Source organism: Neopsephotus bourkii, unplaced genomic scaffold, assembly GCF_033783945.1.
Source record: "Neopsephotus bourkii isolate Nb327-2 ecotype Australia unplaced genomic scaffold, CSIRO-AGI_Nbou_v1 NB_196, whole genome shotgun sequence".
Lineage (NCBI taxonomy): Eukaryota > Metazoa > Chordata > Aves > Psittaciformes > Psittacidae > Neopsephotus > Neopsephotus bourkii.
The window spans coordinates 11,973,717-11,988,952 of record NW_026900709.1 but is presented as its reverse complement, the minus strand read 5'-3'; the positions used below and the strand labels follow the sequence as shown (position 1 = coordinate 11,988,952).

General features: G+C 44.2%; 1 protein-coding gene across 1 annotated transcript; it reads left to right on the top strand.

Annotated features, from left to right (window-relative positions):
* Positions 1-7,060: 7,060 nt before the first annotated feature.
* On the top strand, positions 7,061-14,690 carry CDCA7 (cell division cycle associated 7). Its single transcript, XM_061380280.1, has 10 exons — positions 7,061-7,249; positions 8,672-8,797; positions 9,350-9,460; positions 10,857-11,108; positions 11,363-11,440; positions 12,221-12,409; positions 12,837-12,977; positions 13,420-13,569; positions 14,157-14,293; positions 14,508-14,690. The coding sequence occupies exons 1-10, from the start codon at positions 7,076-7,078 to the stop codon at positions 14,536-14,538; spliced, it is 1,389 nt and encodes a 462-aa protein (XP_061236264.1). The 5' UTR covers positions 7,061-7,075; the 3' UTR covers positions 14,539-14,690.
* Positions 14,691-15,236: the final 546 nt, after the last annotated feature.

Below are 15,236 nucleotides of genomic sequence, written 5' to 3'. Positions count from 1 at the left end.
TAGTAGGGGACACTATTTTGAAGGGCACAGAGGCACCTATCTGTCACCCTGACCCACTCTCAAGGGAGGAGTGTTGCCTACCAGGGGCTCGGATCAGGGATGTTGCTGAGAGGCTGCCTGCTCTAGTAAGTCCCACGGACTATTACCCACTTCTAGTCATCCATGTGAGTGCTAGCGATATTGACTGCCGTAGCCTGGGAATCATTAAGAAGACTATGGAGCCCTGGGAGTGGTGGTTAGGGGCTCTGGAGCTCAGTTTTTTCATTGATCCCCTGGGTCAAAGGGGAGGACCTTAAAAAGGCTAGGCGGATTTGCCAGGTTAATAAATGGTTAGAACAGTAGTGCCATAGTCAGGGGTTTGGTTATTTAGAACATGGGACTCAATTTGGGAGGCCAGGTCTACTGGAGGCTGGTGGAACTGGTCTTTGGTAGATTTGTCAGGCTGGTCAAGGCAGCTTCAAACTAGATGCACTGGAGGAGAGGGGCATCGATCCAGTCAGTTGCCAACACCTATAATAAATGCTTGGAGTGATGCAGAGCTATTTCAGCCACTCCAGCTAATGAGTCGGCTTTATTTGGAGCTCAGCTCATATGGCTCTATACAAACGCCTGTCGTATGGGGAATAAACGAGAGGAATTACAGATGTGTGCATGAATAATCCATCTCCCAGCTCAACCCCTCACACAAGCCTTTCCTTTTCCCATGCAGCCTTTGCACAGAAGGATGGCTGTTGCGAAGGTGACAGCCCAGTGGAGAATCCAAGGGGCTCCAAAATCATAACCCCAGGCTGTTCCTCACCCTAACCCTGTGGGACATGAGTAGATTGCCAATCCATCCCAGGGCAGCAGAGCTGCAGAGGCTGCTTTTTATGGCCTGGCCAGGAATTTCATCCAGCTCAGTGTCTGATTGGGACAGGACTGTAATCCCTCTTGCAACATTTCTGGTTGTTGCTTTGGCCTCATACTGATTTCAAAGGACATGCTGAAATGTTACGCCTGTACTGTGCTGCACTTCCCAGGGAGATAAAGCAGAAGCAATGGTCAGAGATGGGAGACAGGATGGCAGGCTGACCCCTTCTCACTGAGGATGTCGCTGCTGTCTCGGTGTGCTGGGGGGGGGATGGAATGACTGTGGTACCTGGCCAGCCAGTGCTGCAGACCTGCCTGCAGTGAGGTGGATGCCAGTGGCCACTGCCTCCTCATCTACACCTGATCTCAGTGATGCCATGCCAGCAGATGAAACCCTTCCACGCTCTCAGGAACGACAGTTTTCAGGGCTGAGGTTCACAGGGGTCGTTACTGGGTTGATTATTTCTGTGAAATGCTGGAGAAAGCAAACCCAGTTCCTGTTCAGCTGGGAGGGGACAGTGCCCATTCATGTCTGCCCCCAGCACTGCCATGAGTGAGCTAAGACACTGTAAGAACCTCCTTTCTCACTGGCATCACTGTGAAACAGGAATGGTGTTTTGGGGCACTGTTTACTGTTCAAAGAAAGTATTTGCTGCTGCAGCAGCTTTGCTCTTTCTAACCTCTTCCCACTGATTATTTTCTAGCAGTTGGCTATGTCTGACAGAAATGCCACTGTCCCTGGGCACAAAACCCCATATGCTGACCATGATCTGGCAACTTGCTGAGCTGATTTAGAGGAGCAGAAGTTGCTCAAACCCTCTGGTTCTCCCCTCCCTCACTCACAGCAACAACCCCTGCCCTGGGCATCCCTTACCACTGTCCTCCTCTCCAGCTGAGATCAAACCCCAAGTGTTTGAAGACTTTTCTATGAACTTGCTGCCAAGAATACTGGACAAAGATATTCTTATCAAAGATAAGAACTTGCTTTTCTTATTTTTTTTATATTGTACTAGAGAATGCACTTTGACCTTATTATTATTATTATTATTATTTTAGGCTGGGAAAGATAGGCAGTTATTTTTGTGGAAAAACCCCAAACCAAGAGACCTCCTGACATCTCATGTCACTAAAATGGACTAAAATAGCTGTGCTACCTCTGAAAATTACATGACACGATTATTTTCTATATATGTATCTACCATAGAAGGGTTTTTACATAATACTCTTATCTAATGAAGTGTCAAAGCTTAGCAGTTCAAGCCAGTTTGTTGCAAAAAGTTAGAGGTTGTGGAGGAGAAGTCTATTATGGCACTAACACTAATTAGCATCTGCCAAGATCATGTTTGAGTACATATAAATACAGGGCATTTGAGATTACCATCTCAGAGGACGGAGGAACAGTGCTGGGAGGTGGCAGCAGCCCAGGGTGGCTGAAAGCATGCAGCCGCTCTCTGCAGATCCCACCCCAGCACCACTTCCATTTCCCACCATTTCTGCCCCAGCCTCCTGCTTGCCCTGAGGGTTGGTACCTCTCTACTTCAGGAGGTGGTTTTGCAGCTGCTGACAGAGTAGAGATATAAACACTGCAATGTAGAATTAGTGGCTTAATATAGTTTATTTTCCTGCCTTAGCAAGAAAGGTGAGGGCTCCCTGCAGCAGAGAAAGGGCATTTCACTCATGCTGTGAAAAACACAGGAAGGGCCTGAAACCTTAAGGTGTGCTGTGACCCCCACAGCAGGCAGTAGTGAGCCCTTAGAGAGGCTTTCTACCGGTCACGCTGCTTCCTCCCTCGTGCTGATAAGAGAGAGGTCGCTGAAGAGGTCAAGCCTTTCCTCTTGCTGTTGTCCTCCCAGCAACCGCAGCTAGCTGAAGGGTGGTGGAGACAATGCAAGTAACGTTCCCAAACTGGCAGTGGCAATGCTTACATAAAAGGGCAAAAAAACAGACTGCAGTAAGCATTTTTGATTATTTTCTGATAGCCTCCTGTTTCCTACAGCTATGCATTTGCAGAACATTTTCAAAGCAATTTCTTTATGATGTGACTTAATCTATTTTGTGTTTTCAAAGGGAAATATAAATCAAAGTCCAAGAGTGAAAGGGCTGGGATCTCAAGCTTTTAAAAGCAGCTATTGCATATCAACAACAGCTACTTTTGATCAACAGGTTTTGCTATGTATTTTGTGAAATGGCCACAGAATACTCAAATGAACATTAAAATTACACTTCCATAATATGCATCACAATGATCTGCTATGATTGTCTACTTGGAATAATCGTTAAGCTTTCTACAAAACTGACCACATTTCAGCCATTCCCTTAGTGCGCTGATGAATGTAGTTTTCTACAGGCATTTGTCAACTGCACTTTTTGTCTCCCTGGACTGTATTTATCCCTTTGGTTTTCCTTCTCATTCTTTTCATTTTTAAGGTCCCACCAGTTTGTGTCAAAGAAACACAGTATCAAACAGGATTGGACATGACCACCTTTGATTCAACATGCAGGATGCATTTGCACCAGCCTTTACTAATAAGGAACGTACAGCAAAGTACAAGGAGATACAAACCTGTTAAATTAGAAGGGGAGAATCTATTTTTCCATGGAGAGAGAAAAAAAAGCAAAAAGCATGCTAATTGCATTGTGGAGGTATTTTGTGGAACTGGTACAGTTGGTCTCGGCTATAAACTGATTATAAATGCTAAAAACTTAAAACTTACATTTATTTTACAAATTCTGGTTCAACCTATCAGAGCACTATGTCAAAGTATTAACAGTAAAATAGTACTTCATAAAAATTCCTGTCTAGCAAACATATAGAGGTCTGACTATAATGAAGTCTCAAAAAGTAGCCATCCTCATGCTTCTGTACAAGGTAAGTGTCCTTTCTGGGTTGCAATCAATAACAGGGTACCTGATTATACACTTTATTATGTCTCATACTGTAAGGTTAGCCACTGGAGGCTGACATATGAACAAATACACGTGCTTGATCAGATCTTTTACAGCAACACACCTTTCAAGAGAGAAAAACAATTAGTGTGTGTTATAGGTTACCGATTTACAATTTACATCATAAATCAATGTCTGATTATTTTCATGTGAAATGTTTTTAGCTTCATTTTATTGCACTGACGGTTTCAATAACACTATAATTTGCTCAGATGAAGAGGTGATTGGACAGCTCTTACAGAAATTTTTAATTACTGTCATTAGTGGCTGCAATCTTACTCTTTTCTATGGAGCTTAGATACGTGTTATTGCATTGTGCTACAGGTACTCTGGGGTCATGAGAATCCAAACTCTCCCTTTCCTCTGAAATACTTGCATCTATAAATCTGTGTCACTGTGCAAGTCCCATCACAATAATTATGAGCATCACACAAACATTAATTAATGTATCCACATGCTATTTTAGGTAGGTAGAAATGTACTGCCCCAATTGGTGGGGGGGGGGGGGAAGGAAAAAAAAGGAGAAACTAGAGCATAAAATGTGTCGTCCATAGTTAAGACAGGAAGCGTGTAGGAGAGCCAGCAGAAGTCCTGTCTCCAGAGAGAAAAGCTGTGTTGCAATGCCAGCAGCTGAAATCTACAGGGTGACATGGAAAACAGCGCTTGTCCTTCATCCCAGCAGACTAAAGGTCGCATTTACGGTTTGTGGCAATGGAGCCATTGTTGTTAGAGGTCCATGTTCTTGCTACTGCTTGAAACTCCCAATATGTAAGCAAGTTTGATTACCCCAGATGGATGCAGAAAGCATTGCATGCTCGATCTACTCCACTCTTTAATTTCAGCACATTCCCTCAGCAGGTCTTCCAAGGGCCACTACCATGTACTGGCAACTCATTTCAAGGACAGATGAGAATTTAAGAGACTGTTTTTTTGGAAACTTCTGATTCCTATATACTCCAGATAATCTTTGCTGACATATGAGGGGTGAGCTCTCTCTGCAGCTGGGCAGCAGGGAGACGGACAGGCTGGTAACACTGGACAGGCAGTGCAGGACCCGGACCAGGAGACCAAATGGGTGGAAATATTTTCTTCCACTCATGTTAGCTTGAGTTAAATGTATGTGAAAATGCAGTGCTCACCTGGATTCAGCTTTGCATGTCCTCAGTGAAAAATAAATAAATAAATACCTGGATGTAGGACAGTTGTGCTGCCTGTGTCTCAACAAACATTAAGAAACTTTTTCTATCATGGTACAGCCAGTTGATAAATTTGTTCTGCCCATCCACTGAGGGCATCTGGGCCCTGCGTAGTAGAACAGGGGTGTGAAGAGCATGGAGAAAACATGGGAAATTAAAACAGTGAAAATGGGGTGCAGTTCACAACACCCATCTTCTGAGTTACAGACCTCTGTTTTCTGGTACCCTGCACTGCACCATGAGAAGGTAATCCCCTGCCCTTCACATACTTCCCATTTCTTTTCTCCCTTTCCTGCCCCCTTCTCCCCAATCCTCTGTAAAATACATGACATACACAATTTTCAATAAATTAATCCTTTTGCACAATTTTTTTTTTTTTAAAGCTGAAAATACGGTTCACAAAACATCCTGTTTGGCGTCCACACAAAGTCCCTGCTCTGGCCTATTAATTTTAAAGCCATTTGACTACATATGTGGTTTGAAGAATGCTGTTTCCATTAAGCATTAATGGCAAATTAACTGCAGTCTGAAGTATGGATTCAGCTGGCCCCATCAGTATTACGTAACATTTCATATGATGCTCTTTAAAAGCTGTGAAGGTCTGTCACTTTTCTCATAAAATCCTGATAATCGTGATTCAAGATGTTAAAGGCTGTTACTATTGAAAAACTGGATCCTTTCTTCCATGTAAATAAAATGGATTTATAGATTTATTTTTTTTTTCTAAAAGAAGTAAAACTACATCAAAGTTCAAGAAACACCTCTCCTTCCCATCTGAGCTGTCTTGTTTGGAAACCATCTGGGTGACAATCCTCCACTAATGTGGATTTAGAGGAACTGAGTGTGGTCTGGTCTCCGGAGAACTGGGTTTAGTTCATGTGCTTTTGTGTGTGTGCTGAGAAGCCAGCGGTGCAGGTAAGTATGTAATTACAGGCTTATTTAAAATGGAGATTTTTTTACACGACAGATTGCAGCATGCGCAGGAAGAAAAATGCCCACAGAAAACAGGAAACCTCCATGAGGGCTCTTGTACTCTATTGTGCTGTAGCCGATTTGCAGGCTTTGGCTTAGAGACAATTCCTGGTTTGCTTTACAGCGGAACAGGTTTGTGTGCAGGCTGCACATGCATGGGGCCTCCTTTCCTCCCGCCATCAGAAGGCACCTGGAAATGCTGAGCAGCTACAGTTGCACTGGTATTGAGCCCTGCTGAAACCACAGGATAAGCAGGGGATTATAGGAAATACAGGGCCGCAAATCCTGTATAGCTTCCTCAAGGCTTCTCCCGTTACTATTGCTGCCAAATACTGGTGGCACAGCAGTTATTTCGCTGTGTTTAACAGCTGTATCTGATTTAGTGCTATATTACAAACACTACATAAAATAGTTTACAATGACTGATGTTATATTTTCTTCTGGCCTGTCTTCAAGTAATACTCTGCAGAGCCAACATCTTTGTAAACCCCTGTTGTATTGCTGTACTCCCGTGGGAGCAGAGGTAACAGGCATCACCCAAGGTCCCACTCCCAGCGCTGAGCTGTACTCCTGCTGCACTGGCAAGTAACATTGCCTTTACTGCGGGAGCACAGCGAAGCGTGTGCGTTGCTGGGTGTCTTAACCCACTGCAGCCCTGCTTTGCAGGGCTTCACTCCACAGGCGAAGGGTGTCCAGGGCATGCGGGAGCTGCCCAGGACACGGGCCTTCCCTGCGTGGAGATACCCGCTCTGCCCCTGAAAACTGGCGGGTTTTGGGGTTTACTTCAGAGCGGTGGAAGCAAACCCAGGCTTGCCGTATAAAGTTCAATTGTTTTTAAAGGCGGGAGTGATGCAGGCAACGTGGTCATCCCGAGCTCTCATCCCCCACCCTCCTCGGCACGGGGCGGCCCTTCTCCCCGCGCCCCGCCCTTCTAGCTCCCGCGGCGCTCCGACCGGGAGCTTTTCGCGCCACAGGCCAGGCCCTTGCAGCTCCACAAACCCCGCATCGCGAGTGAAAAAAAAAACCCGTGCCCCCCACGCTAGCTCCTCCGGGGTACCCCAGGCAGCGCTGATGGAGTTCTCAATAGGGGTGGGCGCCGGGAGCGGGGTGACATGCGGGGAGCCACATCACAAGGGGGCTGTCAGCTGCATCTGCCAGGACTCGGGCGCCAACGCGGGAAAAACGCCGTCGAGCCCCGCCTCCCGCAGTCCCAGTCGCTTTGGCGCGAACCTTCAGTTCCCAGTGGTCGCCTATCTGCCGCCAGCATGGGTCTGCCGCGCACGCAGGTGAGCGCTGCCCTGCGGCCAGGGGCTGCCCTCCGGGCTCGTAGTATGGCTGCGGACCGCTGCTGCCGGGGGTGCTGCGGCGCTTGCGGCCGCGCTCTCCCGGCGGCCCTAGGGGGGTGTCTCATGGCCGGGGCAAGGCGGGCTGTGGGGAAGCCGTAGGGATCGGGTGAGGCGAATGTTTGGGCTGGTCTTCGCCGGGCACTCCAGGGTGGGGGTTGAGGTGGGAGCAGCCCCGCCATGCAGACCGGCAGCCCCGTGGCCCGCCGCGGTGCTGTGCGTCCTTATGCGTGGCTGGGACTTGGGGCACTGCTGCTCTGGGCGGGGGGGGGGGGAGGGGACGGGGTGGTACGCGTTACCAGGCAGCAGCCTCACTGGGCGCACCCGCCTCGCTGCTGCCCAGCTACGGCTGGGGAGAGAGGGCGGCAGTGCGCGGGGCCCACTGCGGGTGGGAAAGAGAAAGGTAGCTCAGGGTTTGGGGGTATGCCGTGAGGTGTGTGTGTGTGTGTGTGTGAGGGGAGGGGACGGCACCATCTTAGCAGGAGAGGGAGGCGGGGAGAGCTGCCCGCGCCCCGGCCAGGGGAAGGGCGTGTTTGCGTGCTGGAGCGATACCGGGTCTCCTGGGCGGGGCCTCACAGTGCTGGGCCGCGCGGAGCAGTTTTCATTTCCCGTCAGCACTGACGTGTGGGCAAGGCCCAGGGTTGCCGCGGTGCTGCTCCAGCGACAAGCAGTGAGCTGAATGGTGCTGGGGAGAGGGCGGAGAGCTTCAAGTTGCCCTGGCTAGTTGCTGCTTAAACCCTGTTTATAAAGTACTTGGCACAGTCGGCGGAGCCTATGATCTGGTACTGGTGAGAGGGCTCGATTTGGGCAGCATCTAAGTGTGCGTGCAGCAGGCTTCCTTTGCGTCCCTGTGAAATGAAAACCTGAAGACCATCAAAAATGTAGTTCCAGGTGGTAATAAAATTAACAAAACAGCAAGCTGTCATGTTTAGAGCAGTTCTTCTTCTTCTCTTTCCTGTGAATAGGATCCTCAAGAGCTGCAGTGCATTTAGTGTTAGCCTCAAACTAAAAGTAATTAGTAAGTCAAAGCAGATTGCTAGGTACTGCTTGTGCACTTGTATCTTTTCCCAGCATTGTCTACAGTGAGTGGGGAAGGGTATGATTTTTGTGTATATTGTCTAAAAAAAGGTATTTCTAAACACTGAAAGGAACTCATCTATAGCAATGAGCAGAAGTGTATCCGAGTAGAAACTGTTCCCATTTCTAATTCTGGGAGTTATTTCAGAGCTGATGATAATACAGTTGACTTGTATTCAAGACTGTTAAACATCCTAAAATGTTCAAACCTCCTAAACTTCAATTTAAGGATCTAGTGTGCTGAAGTAGGTCTCTTTTAATAATGGTGTTCCTGTTGTCCTTTTGCAGCGTCGACGTTGTTCAGGAAGGAAAAACTTCACAGCATTCCGAAATACAAAACTGATCCCCCTGGAAACATCCTCATCCTCTGATGACAGTTGTGACAGTTTTGGTTCTGATAATTTTGCAAACACAGTAAGTAGAGTACCAGAACAAATAGAGCTGAATGTGCAGTGCTAGTAAAGCTTGCAAATATGTAAAGCTAGTAAATGTTTTTTGTTCATGATTAGAACAGTTTGCATATGTTTTTGTAAAGTAGTACTAATCTATGCTATATGCTGTAGTTTCATTTCACTCTTAATCTGTGCTTCCATGTGGTAAGTGTTGGAAACAGATTAGCTATTTATTCTAGCCTTTGGAATGTCACCTAACCTTACATGCCTGAGGGTGGTGAGGTAGTGGGATGTGTTGCCCAGGGAAGCTATGGATGCTCCATCTCTGCCTGTGTTCAAGGCCAGGATGGATGGAGTCTTGGTTTGACATGCTTTAGTGCAAGGTGTTCCTGCCCATGGAAGGGGGGTTGGAACTGCATGGTCTCAATGTCCTTTCCAACCCAAACCATTCTATAATTTGCAGCTGTGGTTCTGAAACACCTTTATTTCAAAAAAGTTGTTTGCTTGTACTGCACTTGCAAATGTGAGTAACTTTCTGTACAATGTAAGTTAAAGAATGTTTTATTCTTCATAGAAACGCAAGTTTAGGTCAGATATTGGAGAAGAACTGGCCAAGATTTTTCATGAAGCATCTGATGACGAATCATTCTGTGGCTTTTCAGAAAACGAGATTCAAGACGCATTGGTAAGGCAGTTGATTTTAGTTTGCAATTTTAAATTTAAATTATTAATAATTGAGAAATAATGGCAGCTTCAGCTTAAATGTCAAATATTGTCATAGAGCAGTATTGTCTTATTTAATGACGTTTGTTTATTTAATATACAGTCTAAGTAGCCATAGCTTCATTTTCTTTTTGTCTCCATAAAAAGCCCTCAAGCTTCTGAGCTTTGCAAGTTCAGAATAAAATCTGCCATATGGATTTTGAATTATAATAACTCTTACAGCTAATCTTGCTGGATGTTACTCTGTTAAACTCAACATTTCTGTTTTCCTCAATATGAAATGTTATGCTAGCCACAGACTCCAGCGAACCTGAGAAAAATATGTCTATTGACATGCAGTCAGACCTGCAACCTGACAGTGTAACAGGAAATGCTGTTCTACTTTAGCAGTAGAGAAGTAGTGATAGGTGGTGAAACCGCCTTCCTACATTTCCATGACATCAGTGCAAGAGCAGTTTTATTGCTTAGAAAGACCAACAGTTTTTGTTTAGTAGAGAAAACAGAAGTGACAGCATATTTGGTTTTAAATAGTCACTTTGTAGTAACTTCAGAGCTTGCTGAGAAATGGCTAGAAAAGAGAAAGGTCTGGTTGGAAGAACAGAGTTTGGTAAGACCCAACTGTAAAGAGGGTAAGTGGGAAACAAAGCTGGAATAGATGTGTAAGGAAAAGGAATCAATAACTACACATAATGGGCAACCAGAATTGCATAGCTGGTTTAATAAAAACCCTGTGCAAATAAGGATTGCCATTTGAGACTGATGGTCTGTGCATATGAAGCAAGAAGCCTGTTTTTACCTGTGACCAAAATAAGGCTTTCTTCTTGAGTGCAAGCCTGAAAGTCAAAGGCTGTTACAAAATGGGCTTTTCACTAAAGAAATTAATTTGTCCTTGCTGAACCCTTGGTTCTTTCCAGGGCTATAAAGCAAAGTATCAGAATTCAAAGATAAGAGAATACTAGGATTTTATTCATAATTATTTCACTGACTGGCTCTAGAAGGAAGTTTTCTGTTAGTATCTATCACTGATACTGTGAGATGACTGTTCTTGATGATAGCTTACAAACTTGAGCTTGACCCTTTGCTGAGAACTGCATAGTGGCCTTTTCTACAGCTAAATATGTTACAAAATCAAACTTTTTAAATGCAGTTCTCTTTCTCATACTGACACACAAACTATCTTTGCTATTAGACCTGCAAATGACAGCTAAGACTGCTGCAGCTGAAACCAGGCCCCTTTTTCTGATGTGCCACTGCTTTGGCCAGATAGCCTCTTAACTACCCCCAAACAAAAGATTGCTAGACTGTATTTAATTGCAGAGCAATTCACTTGGGTTTATTTGCTTCTTTTCTGTTAACAGAAACTGGAATCGGATTCAGAGGAGAATGATTTAAATGCTGAAAGTGACATAGCTCGGAGAAGGCAGAAAGGCCCAATTCCTTTAAAAGTAGCCATAAAGTTTCCACCTCGAAGGTCACAAAGAAGGAAGGGTGAGATGGAGCCTCTTGCTGAAAAGCTGATGCCAGCTCCAGATTCAGACTCTGACTCTGAAGAAAACGGTGCCATGTTTTTAGAAAAAAGAGCTTTAAATATAAAGGAAAACAAAGCAATGGCAAGTACTCACTGTCTACCTTGGGTTCTCCCCTTTTCTCCCCTTTCCCCTTGACTTACACAACTCTTTGGTTCCAATTAACTCTAATGAGAATTTAGTTACTAGAACATAAATAAGACATGAAAATAAAATTAAGAGTGATTGCCTTTCCTATAAGTAACTGTACTTCTAGCCAGTTGGCCTATTCTAATAGTCTGTAGTAGCACATAAACACTGTTTTAAGTCTCTGCTTACTTTCCTTTTTCTCTTGTTAGCTTGCAAAACTAATGGCTGAGTTGCAAAATGTTTCTGGTATCTTTGGTGGGAGAAAATCATTGCCAACTGTCAGTCATGTAAGTATACACTTAATATATTTGCCCTCAGATTTCTGAGCCAAATTCTGACATTACAGAGCAGGATTCTCAACTAAAAAAACTTAATAACGCACGTAAATCAAAGTCCAGTTTAGAATTTTATTGCATCCTAAAACAGTAAGAAAGAAAATAAAAATAGTAAGTAAGAAAATTGTGCAATTTTCTTTTGATTTGCAACTGTATAAAGCAGAGCAGATTAATTCATAAAGGTTAGGTGTCTCCACAGGCCAATAAAACTAAACAAGGTGCTGTGTAAAGAGGTGTTTATATAAAGGCTGGAGATAAAGGGGGGCAGCTCAGACTTTGAAGCTCAAGCCTGAGTATTTGGTGAGTTTGAAGCCTTGAAAGAAACCTTACATTTGGCCTAACTAGGTCCTTAAAGAAGACTGGGTTATAAGTTGGCAGTGTAATGAATTTCACTGCTAACTTATCTGTAAGCTATGTGAAGATGGGGACAACATTAGAAGTCATAACTTCTCATAGACATACAGGTTCTGCTGCTGCTTGGGGGAATTACTTTGTCTTACACCAGTGTGGACACAGACTTGCTTTTGGCTATTCTCTGCAGCTAGCAGATAGACCAAGATGAATTTGCCTAGGGTGTTTTTTGCCTTGTGTTCCCTGATTTGGGACAGGCAGGAGACTTCATTGTTGGGAAAGCCAGAAGAAAGGCATGTCTGTTGGGGATGGAATTGATAGTAGGGACAGGAGCTGCCTGTTTTTTTGCCTTTTTCATGAGGTGCTTTTAAATTTTACCAGGGGTCAAAGCGACTTCCAAGGCATTCAGTGCCAAGAAGTGCTTTGAGGAGGAACCCAGACCGAAGATCTCGGCCTCACACAAGATCCAGGTCGCTGACTGAAGGTCCTCCTGCTCTTTCACAAGAGGAGGAAGATGATGACCCATACATCTTAGTGAGAAAAAGAAAGATGTCTGATGAATACCTGGAGGTATGTTGAGGTTCTAGTGTCCCTATTGCATGTTGATCAAGAAGGTGGTTTTCTATTGCTTCAAGAAAATAGCAGTTCATACAGAGTTTACCAAGATTACTAGTATGCTATGCCCTGGGAAGAAGTACAGAAAATACAGTGTTGTATGTGTTCTTCATTTACCCTGACTTATCCTTGAAAAATCACTCTTGGCACACCAGCAAGAATTAAGCAAGGTCCAGTAGCATTTCTGCACCCTAAAGGTGACAGATCAAGCAAAGGTACTAAAGCTGCATCCATATCATATATCTTTGCAAAGAATCTGTTACCGCTTGTTTAACTATATGATGGATATTTGAGACTTTGACGCTGCTTTGAACATTCACACCTTGTTTATGTAGAATTTTTGCTGAAACTAATACTTACTGCAAGTGTCTTCACTGTTCAGCATGAAACCCGAACCCCCAGGAGGGGTCACCGTGGTGCCATGGCTTTTCCACATGTTGTGCGCCCAGTGGAGGAGATAACAGAGGAAGAGCTGTATAATATTTGTGGATCTGCAAGAGAGAAAGTATATAATAGAGCCACAGTAAGTATACTCAAACTTTGTGAAATACATACTTTGTGAAGTCATTTTCTTGTTATTCCCTGCTTGTGGTTTAGCATCAAATAGAACAGAATCCCTCTCATGGAAAGGAGGGGTGTGATTTCTGGGAGAAGTTTGTCTGAGATCTTGAAATGTCATCACTTAACTTCTCCTGAAAGTATAGAATGGCCTTTACAAATCTTTAACAGGTAGCTTTCCTTCCATGCTGGAACAGTTTTTGTACTTACGTGATATCAGCTGAGGAAAGTGATTCACAGGCGGTGAAGATGCAATGTTAAAACAGTCTTGGCTCAAAGTTGCAAGGTGGCTTTCTGTTTTAGGTTAGGCACTGCTAGCTGAAGAGATGGCTTGTTAAATGTTGTTTCCCTAACTGAAGAGCCATCTTAAATGTCTTGTTTCCTGAACTACTTTCCCTGTGTTCTAGGGATCCACCTGTCATCAATGTCGCCAAAAAACCATAGACACCAAGACAAATTGTCGTAACCCTGATTGCATAGGAGTGCGGGGCCAGTTCTGTGGGCCATGCCTACGCAACAGATACGGGGAAGACGTCAGAACGGCATTGCTGGATCCGGTAAGACAATTCTGAATGTTGGCTTTATTGTGCTTAACTTGAGCAGAGAGGTGCATTGTTTGCAGTGAAAGAGTTTTAGCCGTATAGCTATTTACAGTGGTGTAGTACATAATGCTGTCCTGGTTTAATTCAAACTGAATCACACAACTTTGTGTTACGTAGAACTTGTTGTTACTTACTACTTCTGTAGGTTTATTTGCAGGAGTGACCTATGAGAGCAGAGCAGCTGCCAAAATGTTTTGTATTTGAACCATCAGAACAGTGTTCTCTTTTGTCATGCATTAGTACTTAAAGCCCTATGGAAAGGAACTGTATTGTGGACAAAGTGCTGCTGTTGTGGGCTGTTGAAGTGGTGTGGCAGTTGAGCAGAGTGGAATGCTTCCTGCAGTTATGTGCAAGGCAGGCAAAGGAGAGGTCAGTCCTGTACAGACTGGAGAATTTACACTCTTGCACTAGTTTAGACTGCTTCTGCAGTGCTGATGTTCATTGCAGAACTCGATGCAGAGCAGGGCCCTCTTAAGTTGCAGCTGTGAATTGTGTCTGGCATTTCAGTTCATCTAAAAGGATACTGTCTGTCCTCTGTCTAGACATGGAGGTGCCCACCTTGTCGTGGAATCTGCAACTGTAGCTTCTGCAGACAGCGAGATGGCCGATGTGCTACAGGTGTCCTGGTCTATCTGGCCAAGTACCGTGGCTATGACAATGTCCATGCCTACTTGAAAAGGTAAGTATGCTATTGTGTCAGTGGCATGGCTGTGCTCTGAAGGGGGATAAGCAGCTTAAAACTGGGAGAGGAGAGCTCTCTGCATCCCGGTTTGTCAGGTAGATCTCAAGATAACTTCCCCTGTGTTTATTGTTGAGCCTTCCACTAATTTGTCAAAAGAGTTTTAACACAATGTTTTGCTACATGCTAATTCATGTTTCTGCTTGTCTTTCAGTCTGAAACAAGAATTTGGAATGGAAGACTGAAGCCATGATTGCCTTCAAGTTATATACTCTTTCACCAATGTCCTGTTATTGCCTACAATTAATTGTTTAATCAAATGTGATTACAAAGCCAGTGCCTTGCTTCCCTTCCCTCTTGGGTAAAAAAGGATAAAGAACTTTTACATATCTCAGTACATACCAGTTTTTCTTGCGAAAACTGTTTAAGGTCTCTGCCCACAGGCCATTGTTTTCTTTTTAAACACCTTTGCAAATCAGATAGCATCAGTCCTTGCTTTCATGCCAGTAACTTGATTTTTTTTTTTGTTGTTCCTGGAAGGAGTTGGGGCTTTAAGCCATTAGAGTTTTATTCATGCAGTGAGATGTGCTGTAGGTTTATTTCTGTTTTGATCACAAAAAGGTAATAGATATTGTGAAAATTCAGGGCACTGTTCCCCACAGACCCAGTGGAAAGTACGTGCTTAACTGCAGGCCAGCTTCTGCAATACAGACTTACTGAACATAAATGATCAAATAAAAACTAAGAATTCTCTAAAATAACATGTTCTTAAGTCCAAAAAGGAAGCCCTAAAAGTTGCAGCTGAGCAGTCTCCAAACACTAATACTTGGTTTTATAGAGTACTCAAAGTGCACATTGGCCATTTTAAGGGAAATTCTCCAAGTGATTTAAAAAGTGCAGCAGAGGCAGGGAGGTGACACTTTGTATTTTTGCTTAGATGAAA